This window comes from Leishmania mexicana, chromosome 28, assembly GCF_000234665.1.
Source record: "Leishmania mexicana MHOM/GT/2001/U1103 complete genome, chromosome 28".
NCBI classification, from domain to species: Eukaryota; Euglenozoa; class Kinetoplastea; order Trypanosomatida; family Trypanosomatidae; genus Leishmania; species Leishmania mexicana.
Window position 1 is genome coordinate 593,492 of NC_018332.1, and position 22,335 is coordinate 615,826.

The window sequence follows — 22,335 nt, forward strand, 5'->3', positions numbered from 1 at the left end:
GGGGAGGTGATGGAAGAAGGAGAGTGGACGAAGCAATCCGAGGGAGAGGGAGGGCGAGAGCAGCAGCAGCAGACTCATATACCGCTCCGTCAAAGGGGTCACGGCGCAGCCTTGTTGTCCGGGGAGCACGCCGGTGCTGCAGCACACACGCGCACATTCGCATGCGGGTGTGGGGAGAGCGAGAGAGAAGGCAGCCACGCGACGAAAAAGCCGATGAAGGCGTCGCTCGTTGGTCGTGTTGATGCGCTACCGTTGACGGCGGAGTCCACACACGCGTCACCAGCGCACACCTCCTTGAACGGGTCTGTGAGAGAGAAAGCAAAGGAGGCAATAGAACGGTCAACGTCGAGAAAATAAATTGGGAGCTGGATCCTACAGGCAAGCGACGAAGAACGGTGAGGTTGAGCATGCGCGCGACTTCGACACGACACCTGGCGCATGACTGTGGTCCTGTCCGTCAATCTTGTACTTGTCCACAGCACGCCGGGCTACCAGGTGAAGTTCCACGAGTTCTTGTTGAGCGACTGAAAAGACGGCAGCGACTTGGTCGACCCCGAGCTGCCGGTGCGGTGCGACGTGGGTGTTGTTGACCGTCGCATGCGCGGCACCGTCCGCGGCGACCCAGCGTAGCGCCGCTTGCGCCGCATCACCTTCGCGTAGACCCGCTTCGCCGATGCGTTTGGAGGCAGCGGTACAATGTGGCCAGCATAGGTGTCCACCTCGCCCTCCTTCAGCTGCGTGGCGAGTGACCTGTCGAACAAGAGCCGCTTCATGTCCTCCGCCTCCCGCTCGCGGCGCTCGGAGTTGCGCAGGAGGTGCTGACTACCCCAGCGGTGCGCCTTGCGGAACGGGTCCTGCGCCTCCGGGATGAACAGCGGCCCTTGGTGATCCCATACCTTCGTCTCTGACCCGCTGGCGACTTCCACCCGCGCCTCGTCGTTCACAAAGCCCACGCCGTCCTCGTAGCCCTCGTAGATGTCCTGCAGCGTTGTAACATAGCCAGGGTCCACCTCGCCAAGGCCGTCCCACAGAGCCTCTGGCAGCGGCAGTACTGTCACCGTCTCTGAGCCGAGGCACCGCACCGACTTCATCAGCTCGGAGAGCGCGACGTTCGCGTAGCAGCCTCGCTCCAGCGCGAAGCGCAGCGTGAGCACACACGCGGCTTCGTCGTACTCATACGACAGGTCCAGCGGTTTGCGAATAATCGGTCGTGGCGGCTCGCGAAAGTCCTTCAGGCCACTTCTGGAGTGCTGCGCCATCCAGTCAAGACCGTACTTGTCGCATATTTGCTTGTAGTAGGCGCCTACGATGTTCTGCGGCAGCGCAATGCCGTCGAAGGAGAAGCCTGGGTGCACAACGTCCTCAATAGTGTAGCGATGCCGGTTCTCTGCGGTGACACGGTCACCAAAGATGTGAAACCAGTCTCGGCGATCGTCGACACTGGTGGACAGCCGCCGAATGGCGGCAGGGGCCACCATGTCGCCGTCCAGCATTCGGGTACCACCCACGTGGTGCAGGCGGAGGGTCAGCGCTTGGTTCCAGAGAAAGCTCGACAGCCGCTGCCCCGTCAGCCTGCGGCTCTGCTCATGTAAATCAAAGTAGGCGTCGCGCAACTGTGCGCAGATCAGCTCCTCCACCTTGTTGAAAGGCTGACCGTCGGCGTGCGTGAGGACAGCGCTCAGCGGTGGGCAAGACAGGAACGGTGCAACGTCGAGGTCAGTCGGCTCGACCGCGATCTGGCGCAGGCGGCGCACGACGCGGCGGCGGTACTCGTCCTGGGTCGGGTGCGGGTACTTCCTTGGTCGCTGCAGCAGCTCCCGCAACGAGCGGTCCTTGCCCGTGTAGTTCAGAAAGAGGAAAGCAAAGGCCAGCCAGTTGTGGCGCAGCAGCGCGAACGCCGCGTCCTGCCTGCCACCAAACCACGAAAACCGCTGACAGCCGTAGTAGTTGGGGAAGCCGTTCTCGCCAAAGGCCGCGATGGCATCCGCCAATACAGCGCGCGGCACCGACACGTCACGTAACACAACGCGGAAGTGGTTGCCGAACAGGTCGCCCGGCACCAGCGGCCGCGTCTCGTAGGAGAAGTCAGACAGCTTCATCTGCAGACCTTTGCGCCGGAAGCGCCGGTTTGCCTCGAGGGCGGCCGCAGGTGAGACGTTTTCTAGCCGCACCCGCTGCACTGTGTCACCAATGTAGTCCTTGATGCCGGCAACACTGATGCTGCGCGGGTGGATGCGCAGGACCTGGGCGATGTGAGCCAGTGCATGGCCGTGGGCCATGTGCTGCTTGTGAAGAGTACACTGTAGGTAGTGGCACCGCTCTCCGTCCGTGCTGCTGTCGAGCACATCCTTCTCGCTTTTCGCGCGTGTCCCGGAGACGCACCGCGGCCGCTCTGACTCACACGTGGACGGTGCTGCACTGGTGCTGGCGCCATCGTTGCACAATGCACTCGTGCGCCCACACAACGAAGAGTCCTGCGACGCGCCGCTGCTTGGCATAACGTCTGCATCAGCTTCGCCGGCAGTGAATCCAGGTGCGCCCGCAGACAGCAGCCGTGGCCAATGGTGCCTCTCGTCACGTCGAAGCGCCTCGACGGCCGCCTGCCGGTTCTTCGCCGCCATAGCCTCTTCCTGCAGCTGCTGGATCCGCGCACGCACGTCGACCTGAAAGAATGACGTCTCCACGGGATTCGCCGGCACCGCTTGCGCGGCTGCCTCCGGTGCCTCCTCGCGACGACAGCCCGTGGCCCCCCGGCCTTCACTTCCACCCGCCACGCCCGCATCCCCCTCCTGTATGATGTTCAACGACGGCAGCGGTGGTATGCTGAACTTAAAATCGCGAGATAGTGGGCGGCCGCCACAGCTCCCCGAGTGCTTCACCGCTTGGCGGGCACCGTCCTTGTCCGCGACCACCGGTGCCGCTTCTTCACACGTCTTCGCTGATGAGTCATCCTCTACCGCCACCATCTCCGTCACGTGGAAGTCCTGCCACTGCTGCCGGAACAGCCCGTTAAAGCCCTGCGTGTGGGGAGTGACGAAGCCACCCATGCCGAACTTACTGGCGACCACCGCCTCGTCCGCGTAGAGGGCGGGCGGGTGCTGAAGAAGCGCCTGCCATGCCTCGTCGTCGGCGGCCACTACCTGTTGCAGTTGACGCTGGGCATGGCGATCTCGCTGCAGCCACCGCCGCGCACGCTCCTCCACAACAGCGAGCTGCGTGAAGGGCGCAGCGCCGGTGCCTGCTGTGCCCGCTGGTGACGTGGCCAGGAAGCTACGTGCCGGGACCGAAGCCGCAGCAGACGGTGGCGCGGCGGCGGCAGACCCGTCCTGGTGGCCTGCTCCATCAGGCTTCATAGGGTGCTGTTGTTGAAGCGACGACGAAGACGGCGCGGCCGGCGCAGTGGCGAGCACTGCTCGTGCCGAAACAACGTGCATGTTGAGGGCGCTCAGCTTCTGTCCTTTAGTCAGCCGCTGCTTCGGAACTGGAGATGATGATGACCCCGGCGTCCTCCGTGCTGGCCGCAAGGATGACGTGGGGGCAGAGGTAGTGGCACTGACCGCCTTCACAGAGGCTGAGGAGACAGCCCCGGCTGGCGTGTGTGGATAGCGGCCCAGCAGGTACATTAGCGTATCAATCCTCTCCAGCCTCTCGCTACTGGGCCACTCCCGCCACCATTCAACGCCTGAAGTGGTGGCTGCGGTGCTGCAGGTGGTCAGTGCGGTATTGACGACTGGAGCGTCACATGGTAGATGTGTGCAGTGCACTCTGTTGTCGATTGGGCTCAGTGCAGCATCGCCACTGTGCAGATACCGACGAGTAGCGGGAGAGGGTAAGAAGATGCCGCTGCGCTGTCGGCGGGTGCGCAGGAAGCGCATACTGAGTCGCCGCACTCAGTCTCCCTCTCTCTCTGCGGGTGCGTCTGGGCACTTTGTGTCCACGATGTTGTGTGCGTGGGTGTCTGTCAGCGCCTTCCCGTGTGGGTGTAGATACATAGCGGTCTTGTTCTTTGTGTGTGTGTGTGTGTTTAAGGTGCACCGGCCACGCGCGTTACTGAGTGCGGTACAGGTGCCCAGGGCAGAATCGATGCGCCAGAGCACGACATGTACTCGAATGCATGCACTGCAACACGCGGAGGAAGCAGTGGGAACGGAGGCAGCGGCGAACGTGCAGCGGGGCAAGGGCAGCGCAAGGAAACACCGAGCGAAGAGAGAAGAGAAAGCAGTTGGGGGTAAGAGAGGCAGCAGCTGCAGGAGCAGGACAACATGAGAACTATGAATACGGCGAAAGAATGGGGAGAGGCAAGGGTCAACAGCTGCGCTCGCTCAAGCAACATCCTTGCTCTCTATCCACAGGGCGATGGCAAGCACAGCCCAGGAGACACAGCAGTCGACGACAGGAAGCGTAGCGCATCTGGCGGTAGCACTGCAAAGCCTCCACCCTCCCTCCTTCCCTCCCTCCCCCCCCCCTTCCCACACAGAAGAACACGCGAACAAGACGCATAAAAAAGTGCGCCTCCGCACACGAGAGGGGCGTCGCCGTTGCCTTTTTCCGTTGTTTCTCCCTCGCTTTGATGCTCATGTTGTCGCCTCCTCCCCCCGCCGGTGGGTCCCTCATGGTGAATCAACCGCCGTACAAGTAAGTGATTAAGTAGTCGTCGTGCGAGACACAGGAAGAGAGTCGATGGCGCGGTCCGCAGCCTCTCTATCCATCCCCGGGATGCGTCAGAGTGCGTTAGTCGGCGTCGGAGGCCAGTGATCACGTCCCGCCATACGTTCAACAACGCCGTCCACGCCATCTTGTAGGAGGACAACAACGGCAAAAAGGCGAAGCCTGCCAGCAGGCAACGACTCCGTCAATAGGGAATCGCCAGTTTGGGACCTCCGCACAATACGCGAGTCCAATGACGCGTGGTCCCCCTCCCCCGCCCACCCAAGCACACGACGACCCTCGCTGCACATCACATGAGGTGTGCTGAGAGCCGCACGCACGCACGCAGATGCTCCGACAACGGAAACATACGCCGCTTCCACAGTACCGTGTGCCTTGCCGCTTCGCAGAGAGGGGGAGAGATCCGCGAGACCGAGAGGGGGAAGGGGGGCACAGGAATACGGTCACACCATGCCAAGCCCCCCCCACACCCCCGACAGAAAAGGCAAAAAGAAAAAGGTAAGAAAGCTGAAAGTCACGTCCATCAGCGGTGCGTCGACAGCAGCGACCCGTATGGCGATGTGTGAGGGTCGGCACGTGGCCGACTGCCACGAGCACCGCCGCTGCTGTTGCCCCTGAAGCGGCTCGCAGTGCCACCGCCACTCGTGCCACCAATACTCGACAGCGGACGCAGCGAGGACGACGACGAGACCAGCTGACCGCCAGCGTGGCCTCTTGCTGCCCCCGCAACAACGGGCGATATGGACAGACGCATCGCGGGGTAGTTCTGCGCCGCAGAAGCCCTGCACTGCTGCGCCTCGCTCCCGAAGCGGTGCTGCCGCTCCACGTAGTTGAGGATGTCGATGTCCACAACATTCTCGCTCATGACCTCCTTCACATAGAAGGGCATGGTGGCCCAGAGGCTAATGGCGCTCGAGTGTGGCGAAGCGAGAGCGGTGGAGGTGTTGCCGGCACTGCCCACCGCCACGGCCCCGGTGCCTTCCATCCCTGCTGCCCTCACGTCGTTGCGGCTCGCCGCCGCGCTGGCCGTGGTTGCGGCTGAACCTCGTGAGACAGGCTCTGGCTTTGAGCCAAAAGTAGGCACCTCCACAACCTCCTCGGCAAGCACGTGAGCCGGCCCGCTGTATTGCATAGGCGTTAGACCGCCCTCGCGCTCGTACACGTTGTGCTCGGCGCAGTAGTCGAACCAGAGGTATAGGTATTTGACGTCTTCAGCCTCGTTGTCCGGAGACGAGAACTTCTTCGGCAGCTCCGAGCACCGATGCTGCGATACGTCGAGGAGGCTCACGAGGTGAAGGCAACGTCGACAGCCCAGGTACCGGATCGCACCGATGATGCGCCACGCCCACCGCTCCAACTCTGCTGTGAACGGTGACGCGGCATCTGCAGCCAACGTCGACGCAGAGACTTCATTACCCTTGAGTGCTGGCGGCGCCTCGAGAATGACCGGGGTTGTGTGCCGCGCTGCCGCGTGGGTGGTGAAGATCTCACCACGTGGACCAACGCGCCACTTTCGGCCCGCGATCGATGCGTGATGACCTTTGCCACCGGCGTGGGGTGTCGGCCCCGATTGTGCTGGACATTTGGGGCCAGACAGCTGAGAGGTGCGGCCGAGTCGGTCAAGCTCACCTTCATCGAACAAGTTTGCACACAGGCGGCACCAGCGTAAGCCACAGGTGGGAGGAAGAGTCAGCTGGCCGCTGTGCGTCGCTGGCAAGCCGGCTGGGGTCCATGCGCCTCCGTTGATGCCGCTGCTGGCTGTCGCCGCCGCGCCGGTTTGCGAAAACGCTGCTGCACCATCAGCCACCCCCAGTTTGTGGCACACATAGTGTTGCAGCAGCGACACGACAAAGGCGCGGTTCGGGTGATTCGCGCTCCGCTCCTCGTGCAGGCGGAGCAGTGCGGCAGCAAGGTCGACGTCACGCACCATGTGACTCAACCGCAGAACCAGGTGTGTTGGCAGGCTCGTCAAGTCAAAGCTGGACGACACAATCTCCTTCAAGTGCGCGCCGAGGTACATGAGCGCGTTGTCCGACAGCTCCTGCATCTGCAGGAAACTGGAGGAGAGGCAGATGCTTACAACGTTGTCGTTCGTGAGTTGCGGTGCCTTGCCGCCAATCCAGTTCATCAGCCACTGAAAAGTGGCGTGGTTGCACCGTGCACGGAGGGTGAAGGCCACTGCCAGCGAGGCGGGCGATTCGGACGGCGACGACACCTTGGCCTCGTTAATTTGGCGTTGGATAAGAGGCTCAAAGTAGCGCATGTGCGTGCGGAGTGGGCCCAGGGCGCAGAGAAACGCACGGTCATGATGAGTCGCGGGGTCCTGCACCGTGATTTCGACCATGGCTGACGAAGCTGAAGAGGCCATTTCTGGAAACGTGGTATTGGAGGAGTGCAGATGGATGGGGGGGGGGGCTGCAGGGGTGTCATGGAAACACGCCTCTCCGCTATTGCCGTGTGCTCCTCTCCTCACGCCGCGCAGCTTTTCGACGTTACTGTAGCCGGAAAAGAAATCCACTTGTGTGCGTGTCTGTACACCAGCGAGAACACACGGTGCAACCTCTAACATGTCGTGGTGCATAAGTGTCGTGGTGGTGAAAGAGGAGGATAGTGAACGGGAAGCGGTGAAGCATGCATAATCGGTGGAGCAGTGCGAAGAGGGGAGGTGATGGCGGGTCGTGGGCGGAAGGGGCTTCGTGCGGGAACGCACCTGTGACCGTGTCGCAGAGACCGCAGACAAGATTAACCTCAGTCACGCTGCGGAGGAGGAGGAGGTGTGGGGCAAGCACACACACTGCCTATTGCTGCAGCGCAAGACAATCGTGTGCAGTCCATTGATTTCGCCAATTTCTGTGAGGCGAGACTGAGGTCTGCATCCCGTTGCGCAAGGTCGAGGAGGGAGGAGGGGCAAGAGAGAGAGAGGTGCACACACACACAAGAAGAGGAAGAGAATGGCCAAAAACTAACTAGGCACGCACGCACAGCAATGAGTCCACCTCTCACTCCCTTAGCTAGTCACCCATCACTGTCCCCTCACATCAAAGAACTTGCGTTGCCGCTCAAGACTTGAGTTGATGAAGGAACAGTGGCTTGTTGAGGGTTTTGCCTCTGCGGCCGGCGTACTCGGGATGCGGAAGCACGCTGAAGTCCCCAAGAGTTAGAATAAAACCTGCTTGGGCTCCGCGCATGTCTGCTCTGTCAGCGGCAGGGCTGCCCGGTGCTGCCCTCATGTTAGCCGTCCCACTGCTTGGCAACTTTGCGCAGTCAACGTAGTAAGTGGTGAAGTGCCCTCGTGCGTAGCCGGCGGTGATGGCTGCTGCTTCATCCGCCGCCGTCGCGTCCGCCGGTGCACGCGCTTGGGCGAGGCTGTCACTGAACGGCATGTCCGCCTCTTCTTCGTTTTGGTTTTCTCGCTGTGCTGCTAAAACATTAGTTCGAGTGCACCCGTATGTCGGTGTTCCGGTACGACAGTGACGATGAACGCCGCGGAGTTTGGATAAGACAGTACACCCGCCCCTCACCCCACCCACACCTCTTGAGTGCAACGTGGTTGTGCCGACGGAGAACACGAATGAAGCCGGAGTGTCTACTGGCGGTCCACCGTAGACCAAGAAGAAGGAGAGGGAGATGGGAAGGGGGAGGGAGAGAGAAACGCAATGGGCAGTGGTGTCAACCAGCGGCGCCAGACAAACGTCAAAAGACACACGCGCGCGCGAGCGTATACAAGCGCATGCGTGCGTCAGCACAGCAACGCAGACGGGTGACAAGTATACAAGAGTTGTATGGGGGAGCGGTAAAGAACATGAAAGCGTCAACGCACGTGCGTGTGAGAGTAAAAGAGGGGCGCAACGCGGGACGCTAACACCCGCGCCCGCCTCCAGCCACATACACACACACCATCCACTCACTAACTGCCTTCCCTGCAGGGAGACAGCCGAGCGTCGATTGCCGAGTAAGGTCCCGACTTGGCGGCTGTTGCTGATGATTCCCGTTTTTCCTTTTGTTTCTGGTTGACCGTGCTTGCGCGTATAACATATATATATATATGTGTGGAGGAGGGGAGAGGAGGGGGGATCCATGCGCTGGTAGATGGCGTCCGTTTTCGTTTTCCTTGTGCGTGCGTGCCGTTTGAAGGCGGGGTGAGTTGCCACAGACGCCCAGAGAGAGGAGAAGTGACAGAGAAGAGGCTCATGTGTGAGAGCAAGTATGCGGCGCAGATGCGCATGCGTTCGCCAGCACGTCGGACGTCAAGGCGAGCGAAAGCGATAGAAAGGATGAGGAGCGCGTGAACCCGTCGAGAGGTCTACGAAAGGCAAGCCAACGAAACAACAAAACATACACTCGGGCGAGAGGGGGGAGAGAGGGACGGTATAGCATGTTGAGGGGTGTGAACAAATGGAAGATGGCACCGACAGAGAGCGTCCACGCAGCTGTCCTGCAGATGCAAGCGCCATTCAGAAGTGGTACAGGAAGCGAGGAACACGCGCACAGAAATAGGAGCTTGGATGAAGGAGAGACCAGAAGAAGGTAGTTGATACCAAAGATGTGTGGCCCATCAGAAAAGTGTGATGGAAGACATCGATCGACGAGCGCGCGGGGTGAGAAATAGTGGGGAAGGAGTGGGGCCAAAAAAAAAAGCGTGTAGAGAGGGAAGGAAGCTCGCTACAGCGGCCATGGCGAGAAAAAGAAAAGACATCGCCTACACACTGCTGCCCTCGTCCGCTCTCTCTCCTTCTCTCGACAGGCCTGGACAGATAGGTATGCATGCGTGTGCATTTTTCTGTGCTGCAGGAGAGCGCGGGCGGTGGTAGAGATCGAGCAGGTCAGCTGCCGAGCTGGGCAAAGCGAACCAGAGAGGGAATGGCGAAATAAATAGGTCAAGCGAGAAAAAAAAAATTCTCGCCAGGCGTGGAGGAGGGGAGAAGGGTATGAGAAAGGAGAGGGGCAGCTTGATGAGAGGAAGACACGCGTACCGATTATACGTCACTGACCGCTGCACACCATCCCTACTCGACACTCAAACCTGGTCTTTTCCTTGGCTGCTTGTGCTCGCAGAGGCGAATGTGCAGCAGCGGCAATGAGGAAAATGGAGGAGCAGCCGCTGAACGACAGACAGGAGAGGCGAAGACGAGCCGAGATGACCACCTGTCTCCCTCTCTCAATCTCCCCTTCCCTCTCCGAGCCACCGGCAAACGTACACGCGTGCACACATGACCAAAGCGTAAAAATAAAGTTACACACACATACAATATATATATATATACAAATACACATATATATGTGTCAGAGAGAGAGAGTCCCATGCTGAACCCTCCAAAAGACCAGCGGAGCATCGACGACGACGGCGACAATGCGAGCCAGGCAAGCGAAAAAAGCGCTGTTAAAACATCGAGCGCGCACGGGTGCATGGGAAGGGGGAGAGAGAGCGGAGAATATGGAAACACAGAAAGGCAAACGGAAAGAAAAGAAAACAAGGAGAGAGAAGGCGCGCGTGTGTGTGTGTGGGTGTGCGGGTGGGTGGAAGGGCAAAAGCCGCTGCATCCGTAAAGACATCGACACGAGACGAGAAAGAAAGAGAGCGATGCGCACGCGCACATCCGTTGTGGCGTTAGAGGAGCACGAAGAGACCAAGACAAACAACATCGACGAAACGAAGAAAAAGCCCGGCAATCATCGGCAGACACACGCACACACACACACACACGCACGCACAGAGAGAGAGAGAGATCAGAGATGGCCTTCCGCCGTTTGTTGGTGTTGCTCTTTGAGGTGCGGGAAAGGGTGAAGAGGGGGTAGCTCGAGGCACCTTGCATCCCATTGCGCTGGAGGAGGGGAGGGGAGGGAGGGAGCCCATGTGCTAAGAGTCCAGCCCGCACACGACGCGCGACGACACAGAGCCACGCAAGTGCGCGCGCTCCGAGACAGCGAAGGAGGTGGTCGAAGAAACAGACAAGACAGAAAAAAGAAAGAGAAAACACAAAGGGGAAAGGGGCGTAGAGAACCAACAAAACGGAAGACGAGAGAGAGCAAACACCCACACACAACATCCGCGTTAGCACTAGCATTGCCGGCCTGTAACGCGCCACGAGGATGTAGCGCATCCAGCCTCCTGCTACCTCCGCGTCGTCCGCCGTGAGGACGACACGCGCACTCGCTTAAGCGCAGGCATACTCGCGCACATGAGGCCACGCTGTTACACAAGAGAAAAGTGCAACGAAACTATATCCACAAGCCCACCTGAGCGCGCAGGCGCACGCGCCCGTACACCGGCCGTGCACCTCTGCAGCTCCGCGGTCAAAACCTCAGACGGCCAGGGCAGGCGGGCGGGGGAAGGGGAGAAGAGAAAAGATAGTACGAAAGAAAGCGAACAGACCGACAGCGGCAGCTGCAGCCGCAGGGCACGTGTACACACCCACACAAACAACACGAGTAACAGGCCACGAAGAGAAGGGATGGGTGGTGGTGATCAGATTTTGATGGATGAGCCCCGCCTGGTGAATGAAAGGTGCGCCCCACCTCCCTGCCGCATGTTCCAGAATTGTTGTCCTCTCTTCCTTCGTTGCCGTTCTGCATACCGCATCAGGTACAACCACTCATCGGCCCACTCCCTCCCTCCCTCTCACGACGTTACACGCCTCTCGAAGACGTGAGGTAAGCGAGGGCTCGACAGGCTGGGTGGAAGACGTCGACCATGAAGCTGAAACTACGGCAGCAAGGTACGGAGCCCCCATGGCATGCGACACCGCTTTTCCTTCACATCCCTCACCCACGTTGCGGGCGCAGAACGGAAGCCCGTCGCCTCCCCTCCCGTCCCCCCCCCGTCGTCGTTGCGCCGGTGTGGGAATGGTGAGGGGGACTCAGCACGGCCGCGACGGTACAGTGAAAGGAGCGGTTGAGAAGGTGCATGGGCGAAAGGGTGTGTTTGTGGGTGTGTGTGTGTGTGTGTGGGGGGGGGGGGGGGCAGAAGTCGGGGAAGAGAGGCGGAAAACACCCGAAGAGAGGAACCACCCATAAAGGAGAGTCGTAAGGACGGCTCTCCAGCGAGGCGAATAAAGCACACGCACACACATACATACAGGGAGGGAGTGGGAGAGGGGGGCACAGGGGCACAGGGGCACAGAGGGTGCAGGGGGGGGGGGCTCAAGCAAAACAAACAACAAAAGGGAACGAAAGGAGAAAGCACAACAGCGAGAGAGAGAGGGGGAAGGGGGAGGAGGAGGGGGGGGGGGCGAAGACACCCACAACCTCCCCCTCCACACCCACACACACACACACACAGGGAAAAGAAGGGGATGAGAACATGAAGGAAACAGGCAGATGCGGTAGAAAACAACGGCACGCTCAGCCGTGTACCGGCACAGACGGGACGGAAAAGATGAGTCGACACTATCCGCGAGAGGCAGAGAGAAGGAGCAGCCACATTTTACAAAGAAAGCACGCAGGAAAATGAAGCACCGCCACATCCATAGCGGCATCAGCAGCGGCGGCAGCAGCTGAGTTTCGCCTTTTTGTTGTTGGAGGCAGCACACAGGGCAGCACAAAGAAACACAGCAACCGAATTTGAAGGGAAAAAAGGGCACAGAGGGAGACGGGGTGGCCAAGGGAATACAGAGCACACACACACACAGGGAGGGGGAGAGCGAGTGTGTGTATGTGTGTGAAAAAAGGCGGATGGTGCATAGCACGTTTATCAAGACCCCCCCCACTCCTCCTCCCCCTCCTCAGCGTATTGATTCCTCCGTCTCTCGTGACGTTCTCATGTCCACGGAAACGGAGAGACACGAGAGACCACACCACCACCACCACAAAGGTGTAAAGCAGCGCGTACAGGGAATCAGATGCACTGATGTCTCGCTTGCCCCCCCCTCTCTATTGCCACGTGAAGCACAGAGAAGGAGAGGAGCGCTGAGTTCAAGCCACCGTTGTAGCATTTCTGGTGTCACGGTAAAGGAGAGCGTGAACCTGAGCCCCCTACACGCACCGAATCCCACCTCCTCCCAGCCCCTTATAATCTCCTTGACCGCCTCCGTCCTGTTGTCCTGCTCCTCTGCCTCGATGCGCCACCCTGGTCGCTATACCGGCCAAGAGACGCCGCGCCAGTCCCAGCGGTACTTGCCGGAGCCGACGGAGTTCTTTGCGCTGTTCACCAGATCGCCTTGCCCAGGCGTGTGCGCGGCGCTGCTGTCGCCCGAGAACGGCACTATCGTCGCGTCGCCGCCAGGACGCAGTGTGCCGGTCATGAGTGCTGTCGCCACAGCTGCCCTGCCCGCAGGAGAGACGTCGCCACAGCCCCTGCGCACTGGATCAGCACTAAACTGCAGTACCGGAGTGTGCTGTAACGCATGCATACTGCCAACGTCGGCCCCAACCGTATCCAGTGGCGGCGGACGCAGCGACCCCTTTCGATACGTCGGCGAAGCGTTCGAGCAGCAACTCGACCAGAACAGCTCCCCTGTCGACAGCGACGATGAACGAGTCGACGACACCGGCTGGCATGGCTCGGTGTACCGGATGGAGTGCAGCAGGGGAGCGTGACGAGCGTGCGCCGACGACGCAGAGCCGCTTGCAAAGGTAATGGAGGTGCCACGCATAGAAGACGGCTGTGCCGCGCTGGACGTGCTCCACTTGGCTGGCGTTGCTGCCTGCTGCGGAGTGCTGGCAATGCTGCCGGTGCCGTAGCCACCCCTTATGGTCATAGCAGCGGAGCGCTGCGGTGGCGGTCCCCGCGCATCGACGAGCGCCGTCGCGTTGTTCAACGTGCAAGAGTGGGGGAGCAGCTCCTCCTCGGCACGCGGGTATCGGCCTCGCTCGGCAGACGCCGGTGAGTGTCCACCCTGTCGGTGAGAGTCATCCTCGCTGGGGCCCCACCTGCCCGGGATGCGCACCGGTGGCGATCCGCACGGTTGAATCACCGCAGAGTCCGTTGCCTGCACGCTGTACTCAGCAGACGCCTCAGAAGCCGTACCGACGACGCTCGGCTGTGCACCGACGAATGGCATGCTTGGTACGTCGCGTGGTGTGTGGAAGTGGTGGGGGCTGTCGTTTATTTGACTGGCTCGGAGAGGTGTGGTGCCGACGGTGGCAGAGCAGCTTGGCGTCGTGCGCACGCTGCGCCGCTGCCTCACGACCACGTTTACAGTGGGCGCATCGGCGTTGCCGGCCGGGGCCGACTCAGGGACACCAATCCAGCACGTCGTGGCGGCAGCAGCCGGAGACCTGCGCTGCGACGGCTGGCGGTAAGAGAGGCTGGCAGAGCTGCTGCGGCTGCCCATGCTTACGGACGCGAGGCTCACCCCCGTGTGCGAGTTTGGCGTTCCTACAGTGCTCGATGAATGCGTCCACAAGGCCATGGAGGTGCTGGACCCGACCGGAAGGGCGAGCTGCAAGCCCTGCTGAGCAGGCGCAACCCTCCCCTGTCGAGCATCTTTGCGAGGGGTGCCAGAAACGTTTTGTGACTGCGCGAGATGGCCGACCGCGACAGGCGGCGTGGACGATGAGGGTTTGCGTGGCTGGTCGTCGGTGCGGACTCGCTTTGGCTTGGCACTGTCATCTGCTTGATTGCCACGCGCCGTGGGTGCCGTTGGCGACAAGATGGCTTTCGCCTGCACTGCAGTCGACACAAAACCGGTGTGTGCGCTGTAGAACTCCATCGAGGATGTTCCAGAACCCTTGTCGCGTCTGCTGTCGCTGCTACCGCTCTTGTCGAGCCCATCGGACGCGACAGACGGGTTCGAGGGGAAGTTGCCCTCATAGGAGCTATGTAACCCACTGGAGGCGGCAGTTGTGACGGTCACAGACATCGACAACGACTGACCTCCCGCCACGGCGTCATCGTCCCTCGCGGCTGCCGCGCCGCCCGACTCCGTCTCTACCGCGGAGGTCGGCTCCTTGCTCGAGTGCGATCGCTTGATGTGGTTGCGGTACGCCTGCTCCACGTCCGCCCCTGACTGGATCCACTTCTTGAGAAACTCAGGTGTGGTGCCGTAAAAGACCACCTGCCCCGCACACAGCTCGCGCCAGACTAGGAGGCCCATCCCGAGCCCCTCCGGCACGCCAGTCTTGCCGCTCAGCAGCCAATGCGAGTCTGTCGGTAGTGCCCGCCGTGATGCCTGACACGCTTGCCGGCAGAGCGACAAGAGGATGTCTTCGGCAAACTCGTTGGGCGAGACGCGCCAGAAGGCGCCTGGAGCCGGTGTCGAGGAAGTCGAGGGCGCAGACGTGGCGTACCGCAGCACCGTTCCCGCCGCCACCTTTGCCCACCCGTCCCCTTCGTGTTCGGTATCGTGCACCTCGACATAGGCCTCGTTGGACGGGATCCAGACGTCGCCGAGCTTCGGGGTCACCCTCGGGGGCCGAGGCTCCTCGTCGGTCAGCAAGAGCGTGCCGTCAAGCGGGCTCTCCGTCAGGTTCCGCTGCGCGAGCCCCTGTCGCAGCTTCGCCGCCTCGCCACCCATAAGCTGCTCGAAGTGTCCAGTGTAGAAGCGAGATGCCCACAGCAAGATGCGGCCAATCGAATCCGCCGCCACGGAGCCGCGCAGCTCATCCGCGCGAACCACCGTCCGGATTTGGTACTTCAGCGACTCAGAGCCAACTTCAGCAGCATCACCTCCCGGGCGCATCGCAACGGCGCTGATGCTAGAGTTAGCATCCATCGTCTTCGACATCCGCGACTCGTTCGGGGCACAGGATTGCCGTAAGCTCGCGTTGCTGTTCGCGGGTGCCACGCCTATGTCGCCGCCGCAGTCTTCCTCGCCGCTGGCGCCGTGAGACAATGACGTTATCGTCGCTGCCGTTGAGATCGGCTTCGCACACGACAACGGCGCGGGCGCTTTACCCTTCTTTTCGCTGACGGCGGGGGTCGCGCACGCGGAGCTCTGGTCGATGCGCGCGCGCAGCTCACGCAGGTAGCACAGAGCCGGAACATCGGCGCGGTGCATCAAGATTTCGATGGGGCGGCGCAGCACTGTCTCCTTGGCGACGTCCGCGGCGACGGAGGTGATCATGGTGCCCAGACCCTCAAGATGTATCTTCAACCCATCTCGTGGAACTGAGCTGGTCATATGCGGTGGCGAGTGGCGCCTCCACTCAACGTCATTACTGCCGTCATCGTCGGCGATCGCGTACGGATCGGCCGCGGCTGGAAGATTGGCACCGTATGGGTCAAGGTACGGGTCGCGGTAGGCGGCTGCAGCACTGCCGGCACCGTTAGTCGCCGTAAGGCGCAGCGCCGCGAGAGGGTCCGCTACGTTCCCCGCCGCGTCTGCTTTGACGCCCGCCCGCGTCGCCGCACCTTGCACCACTCCGCCGCCCACAAGCGACGCTTCCTCGTGGGGTCGCAGGATACCGATGGCTTGCAGCTGTGTTATGTATGTGTATGCCGCGAGAAGAGTCACCTGCGCGCGGTGGTTGCCACCCGCGCTCTTCGACAGAAAAATCGTGAGGCACATGGGCAACTTGGCGGCCTGGCTGTGGTGCATCGATGGCGGGCAAAAGCGCGTGTCGCCGACAAAGCCGAAGATGCGCACGCGCAGGTTGTAGTGCGGCAACCGCACCGTGTTCTCCATCGTCATGTACCCGTTCGACGCACTGGAGCCGCTGACCTTGCCATGCCGATGTACCCTGCTGTTTCTGCCGCTCTTCTTCTTACCTCCGCCAATGTTGCTACCTAGAGATGGTGTGTCGGTGGTTGACATCACGGCACCACCCGCGGCAGCGACAGTTGCGGTCGTGCTTGCCTCGTACACAAAGGCAACGGCGCATGGCACTGGTGACACCACTCGCCCTGCGCGGCTCAGAGCGATCAGCTCGTTGTCCGTCTCCAGCAGCCGCTGCTCGCTGAGACTCATGTACCAGTTGTAAATATCCTTGTCGGACCCGATCTGATCTCGCACCACCGTGTGCTCCGCTGCCATGCTGCGGGCATCCCGGTAGTAATACGCTACGTTCACTTCTCGCCGCACGTGCAGCAGCTGCTGAAAGAGCGGCGAGGCCGAGCTGGGGAAGTAATCGGGGATGAGGGGGATCAGAATGATCTCCGGCTGCTGCGACGCCGCCGTCGGCATGTCGGTCAGCGGCTCGCCGGCATTGTTAGCGCCAAGAGACGTGGAGTGCCCTACGGTTGGTGCTGCGCTTCCCCGGACGCGAGGGCCACGCACAATGTGTCGCACCAGCGTCTCCCTACTCGGTGCCCCTCCCATTCTCGTTTCTATTGCGTGTGCGCTGGCACTGCACCCTCCCCCTCCTCCGAAAACTGCCTCGAAGCTTTTCCCTTTTTCCGCGTTGTTGGCGTCGCGACGACCCCTCTGGGCCCCAATTGCTGCTTTGCTTGACTGTTGAGTCGAGGGGCGGGGTGTGTGGGTGGCCTGTATACTGGCGAGCACCGACCTCCGCCTCTTTCGACACTCTTTCTCCTATGGAGGAGAAGGAAAGACGGATTACCACGTGACCGTATGTCCGAGTCCAGCAGCAGCTCCGTGTCGCGCACTTTTCTGGTGTTGATGTCGCTTTCTCTCTCCCTCTTCGGTGGCACCCGCACACGTCGGGGGGTGGGAGAAGGGGGCCAGACAGGAGAGACACAGAGAGGCGCCTCCGATGGGAAAGACCGAAGCGGAAACAAAAGACGAAGGAGTGGTGTGTGGAGCCTGCCCCGAGAGACAAGAAGAAAGGGAGAGGAGAGGGAAAGGGATGTCGTGGTGCAGACGGGCGGGTGGCCAACGTTACAAGAAGGCAACTGAGGTGACCTCATCCGTGGGTGGGTGGGGGGTGGAGGGGAGGGGGTACATGCGTCGATATAGATGCACGCGCACACACATACGTACACACAGGTATATATATATATATATGCATGTGCACGTATGTGTATGCGTGTGAAGCACAAGAGAATGCGGGTGCGACCCATTCAGAGTTACGCGGTGCAGCGTGCATGAGATCGAAGCGGGGGAGGGGTGTGCATCAGGTGAGAAGCATGCAGGGACGAGGGGGACATGGCGAAGGGGATGCCGCGAAGAAAAACATCGGAGAGGCGGCAACGGAGGCAACGCTCGACATGGGAGGGAGAAGGATTGATAACCGGTGGCGATGCGTACCCATCCCTCTCTCCTCTCGGCCGCCGTATGACGCGTATGTGAGTTCTCTGTGCACAGCACCGGCAACGGTGAGAGAGGCGAGGAGACGATCCCGCTCGCGCATGAGACTGCGCACGCAATTAGTGTCGCAGCGCACGTGCAACCCAAGTGCGCACATGCATCTCGGGGGAAGGGGGAGAAGAGAGCAGCTTGCACGTTCTTCTACACAGCCCCGAAGTGTCTATGCAGTTGCGCATGTTGACTGCCACGGTGCAGATGTGGCAGAGCGTCCTTTGTGTTGTTGCTCGTCTGCACGTTGTGTAATCATTTTTTTTTCTTTTCATCTCGGGCCCTTCCCGGTGTGCGTGCATGCCTCCGAGGTCGATGTCGGACGTCCAGGCCATGCGCAAGCGCGCGCTGCCTTTGGGTGATGGAGTGCGAGCAGGAGGTCACGAGAGGAGCCGACACGGACGGAAATTAATAAACGACACAACGGAAAGGCGTGATGGAGAGAGGAGCGAGATGGGGCAGAGAGACGGAGGTGACGGAGGCACTAGACACAAGAGAGAAGAAAGGACAACCAGAGACCACACATGGCGCGCAGGTAGTCGGAGAGACAGAGAGAAATGGGGATAAGCATAGCTCCCACCCACCCAATACCTCCCGCCCCTCCCTACACGAAAAGCGCGCATGCACATGTGGCCCATACCCGACGCGTCGACACCACCAACGAACAACGAATCAACCAAAGATATAATAACGAGGAAAGCAACACGTGGGAACGCACGCGAGCGCAGAGAAGCGAAGCGAAAGAGGAGGTCGCACCCATGCAGCCGTCTTTTTTTTGTGTGTGTGGGGGGGAGGGGGGGAGGTTGTGGCAAAGGGGGGAAGGGACAAGACACGCACACATCCTACACCCTACACAACTGACGGTTGACGCGGGAGGCCATCATACGGCGGGAAAAGGAGGGGGAGGGGGAAGGGAGGGGGGAGGACAGAGCCTCAGAGAGACAGACATACAGACGGACAGACACAAAGACATATATATATATATGGAAAAAATATATATATACAAGACACATTCTCCTTGTTCGTTTGGCTGCAAACCCAAAACGAGCAGGAGCGGCTGATGGCTGGTTCCGGTGTGGGTGTGGGTGTGAGAGAGAGGGGGAGGGGGAGACCGGGGTGGAGAGGAGGGAAACGCGTCTGCGCGCCCAGCGGACGATGTCGAGCAAGCGTGGAGAGTGATCGGCGCTGAATAGGTGTGCTCTCGGCTTCTCCGTAGGTACAGCCACACAGCCAGGCATACATGCACCGATATACGAGCTACGCTCGCGGCGGAAGCAGTGCAGCCACCGGCGATGGCGTCGCGCATAACACGCAGCAGCGAATTGGAAATCCGTGCAGCCGTGCAATTGGCCCACGAGGAAACCATCCCAGAACTGACGAAAGAACGGCAGCAGAAATCCGGCAACGTCTGTGGAGAAAGGATCCGTGGTGGAGAGGCTGACGCGCATCCCAGTGCCTGTAAGTGTGTGCATATGGGGTGCGGTGCGTGTGCAGGGCGCGCCTCTACGTGCGGCAGCATGACACCCCAGCACACCAAGAACTACAGGGAGGCGCGCGCAAGCGAGCGAGCGAATGAGCGAGAGAGAGAAAGCGGTTTGCGCCGTGGATGCTGGGCGCATATGACCTACCTACCCCTCTCTCTGCCTCACTGGCTAATACCTCTGCCGAGAAGGGCGGCCGCTGGAGGAGTCGCGCAGGGTGTGTTCGAGTCCCTCCAGTGCCGCCAGTTGCGCACAGAGCGGCACCGCGCTGAAAAAGAGCGCGTCATCGCGGAGCAACTTGCGCAGCCGCTTCATGAAAATCTCGTTCGCGCGCGCCGCCAGCCGAGCCTCCTCCGGCTGACTGATAAACAGCGCCACCTCCTGCATGGTCTCGCCGTAGAGGTTGCGGTTCCGTAGCAGGGCACGCAAGGTGCTGCGGATGCCGTCAATAGTCCACTCAACAGCGGAGAGCGTGCCAACATCCGTCGAGCTCTTCAGCACCGAGCGGCCGCCGCCGTCGGCACTGTGCATGGGGCGATCGTCGCCGTCGCTCGATGGGCTGGTGACATGTCCAGAGGAGTCGTTGCTCCGAAGAGAGTACGGCTGCACGGGGTTCGGCGGCGGTGATGGCAGACGTGGGGAAGTGGCACCGCGCAGCGGCAGCGCAGAGAATCCGGCGCTACGTGCGCCATACGCCTCCTGTGTCGACAAGAATGTGTGCGAAGGTCGCGGCATGTTCCCACTGTACCGCGTGGAATACGCGTTGACCGCGGCTGCCGAGTTGCTGCCGCCGGCTGGCGTTTTGGCACGCGGTGTTAACGGTCGTGAAGTCGAGTTTGGTGGTGGCGGTGAGGCGGGCAGTGGTGTCTGGCAAGGCGACGCTTCACTCTGAGCGTCTTCCGTGAGCTGAGCCCTCGACTTCGGGGGCTCCACACCAGCGCCCATCTCCTCGCTCTCAGCTGCAGGCGCAGCCGTGGCAACTGGGAGAAACTCGTGTGGTGGGGCGGAGCGAGGAGCGACGATGACAATGCCGTCCTGGTCGATCACATCCACATTGTCGGCGTCGGTGAGCCGCTGATTGTTCTGCCGCTGCCACTCAGTGAAATGCTTTCGCATCTCCTGTTGGCGCGCTGCCGTCTCCAGCCGCAGCTGCCGCAGCGTTTCTCTTTGAAACTGCTTGGCATCGTCCACGCGCCGCCGCGGAGACAGGGGCCATATCCCCGCCTTCCGCAGCAGCTCACCTTGCTCCGCAAAAATCTCGTCCAGCACGCGCGTGTTGTGGTCGATGAGGCCACCTCGGCTGTTGTGTCGCGGGCTGGGCGATTTCGTGTTGCGGAGGTTGCTTGTCGACCCGCGAAGGTGATGATGACCGTGCTCGCCGCGTGAAGTCCCTTGCGGTGTCTCGCCGCCTCCGATGAAGGCGTGCTGCTTCGGCGGGCTCGCATTCATGCGCTGCAGCAGCTCAAACTTCGCCCCTGCACGGCGATACCAGCTGTCGTCCGGCGCGTGCGTAGGACGTCCGGGGTGGTCGAGGTGCGGGGTGGGTGCCGACATCGGTGGTGGCGGTGACGAGTGTTCTACGGTAGCAGGTGTCTCGGCTGGGTGGCGCTGACTATTATGTACGCGAGTGGACGGCACATCAGGCGGAGTTGAGGACGTGGTGGAGCTTGGTGGGCGACTGGAGGCACCCTTTGTCGTGCACTGGGCCTTGGATGCCCCTCCACCGGCGCTACGGTTTTCGGCAGTGGCCGACTGCACTACAGTCGCCGCACTCCCGCCAGTGCTTCCAGATGCGGCGATGTGCGGCTGTCTACTCGCGATGGCAGGAGCCGAGCTTGCGGACGCGACTTGCGCAGAGGTGGTAGAGGGGGCGGTGGCCGGGTGTGAGGGCCATGGTGGTTGGCCCAAGCTGATGGTGCCAGCCAAGGCAACTAGTGACTGGACAACGCTCTCCATTGACGGTCGCGTCGCTGGCTCGTCTGCCATCATGCGAGAGAGAAGCTGGCGTGCGGTGCCAGAGCGTCGCGCAATGTTTGTGCCCTTTGCCGTGAGTAGCACCACGCCGAGTCGACCCAGACACCACACGTCGCTCAGTGTGGGGTGATAGCCGCTGCCACTCCTGGTGCTGTGGTTCGCGCCTTCGCCGCCGCCGTTGGGATGTGCCGCAGGTGCTGCGAGAACCTCGGGTGGGTAGTCGAGTTCTACGCGCACACCGCTCTTCTTCCGTTCTTGCAGCTGCGAATAGTAGACCGGGAGGGGTAGCGGCACGCCGAGGAGGAGGTTTGCCGTACCACCCGTGTGGTGGTCCAGAAAGAGACGATCCCCTGTAAGGCCTGGGAAGAAGAGATTGTGCAGGTGCAGCTGCCGAATCGCCAGCGCGCACGCGCAGAGCCACCGCAGCACGCTGGCCTCTTCGAGCGAGCTGTGCTCTTCCTCCTCTATTAAGGTCGTGACATCGCCCTCCGAGGCGTATGAGGCGACGACGCTGAGAAAGGAGCTCTGGATGAGGACGGTGTGGATCGGCACGAAGCCCCGCAGGCGGCGCTTGTGCAGCTCCTCGTACATCCGAACTGCCGTGCTCACCTCCTCGGCGGCCCACCCTGCCACATTCATGCGGCGCAGCACGCGTAACGCCCCGCCAGCCTCCGTGTCCTGCACGAGAAGGGTCGCGGAGTTGTTGCCGATGCTAAGTACCTTCTTGCGAATCATAACTGAGCTCAATGTGCGTTCCAGAGAAAAGACAGCGACGACGAAGATATGACGCACATGTGTGCGAGTGCGTGCGCACGCTTGTGCGTGCCATCGTTCCATGATGCATGGCAGACGGTGCCAAAAGGAAAAGAAAAGCGCAGTGTGATGGGCAGGGGAGGCACGAGAGAGAGAGAGATAGAGAGAGAGCTGAAACATGAAACAGGAGAGAGCAACAAGGGCGACAGTGCTGGGAGTGGTGAGCAGCACGTGCAGCGCACCACGATCCCGTACCGACTCATCGCCCCCCCCCCTTCCCTCCTGCCTGCCTGCCTGCCCCCCTTCGCATCCCCACCACACCCCCT

The 22,335-nt window shown here is 61.1% G+C and overlaps 4 protein-coding genes across 4 annotated transcripts; all 4 read right to left on the reverse strand.

Moving 5' to 3' along the window:
- Positions 1-488: 488 nt before the first annotated feature.
- On the reverse strand, positions 489-3,047 carry LMXM_28_1620 (conserved hypothetical protein; the record flags this gene model as incomplete). Its single annotated transcript, XM_003876955.1, has 1 exon — positions 489-3,047. One exon carries the CDS (start codon positions 3,045-3,047, stop codon positions 489-491), a length of 2,559 nt encoding a protein of 852 aa, XP_003877004.1.
- Positions 3,048-5,191: 2,144 nt separating this feature from the next.
- LMXM_28_1630 (conserved hypothetical protein) lies at positions 5,192-7,012 on the reverse strand (the record flags this gene model as incomplete). The annotated part of the gene is made up of 1 exon (XM_003876956.1): positions 5,192-7,012. One exon carries the CDS (start codon positions 7,010-7,012, stop codon positions 5,192-5,194), a length of 1,821 nt encoding a protein of 606 aa, XP_003877005.1.
- A 5,728-nt stretch (positions 7,013-12,740) lies between these two features.
- LMXM_28_1640 (conserved hypothetical protein) lies at positions 12,741-16,865 on the reverse strand (the record flags this gene model as incomplete). The annotated part of the gene is made up of 1 exon (XM_003876957.1): positions 12,741-16,865. The coding sequence occupies one exon, from the start codon at positions 16,863-16,865 to the stop codon at positions 12,741-12,743; it is 4,125 nt and encodes a 1,374-aa protein (XP_003877006.1).
- A 2,588-nt stretch (positions 16,866-19,453) lies between these two features.
- Positions 19,454-21,991, reverse strand: LMXM_28_1650 (conserved hypothetical protein; the record flags this gene model as incomplete). The annotated part of the gene is made up of 1 exon (XM_003876958.1): positions 19,454-21,991. The coding sequence occupies one exon, from the start codon at positions 21,989-21,991 to the stop codon at positions 19,454-19,456; it is 2,538 nt and encodes an 845-aa protein (XP_003877007.1).
- Positions 21,992-22,335: the final 344 nt, after the last annotated feature.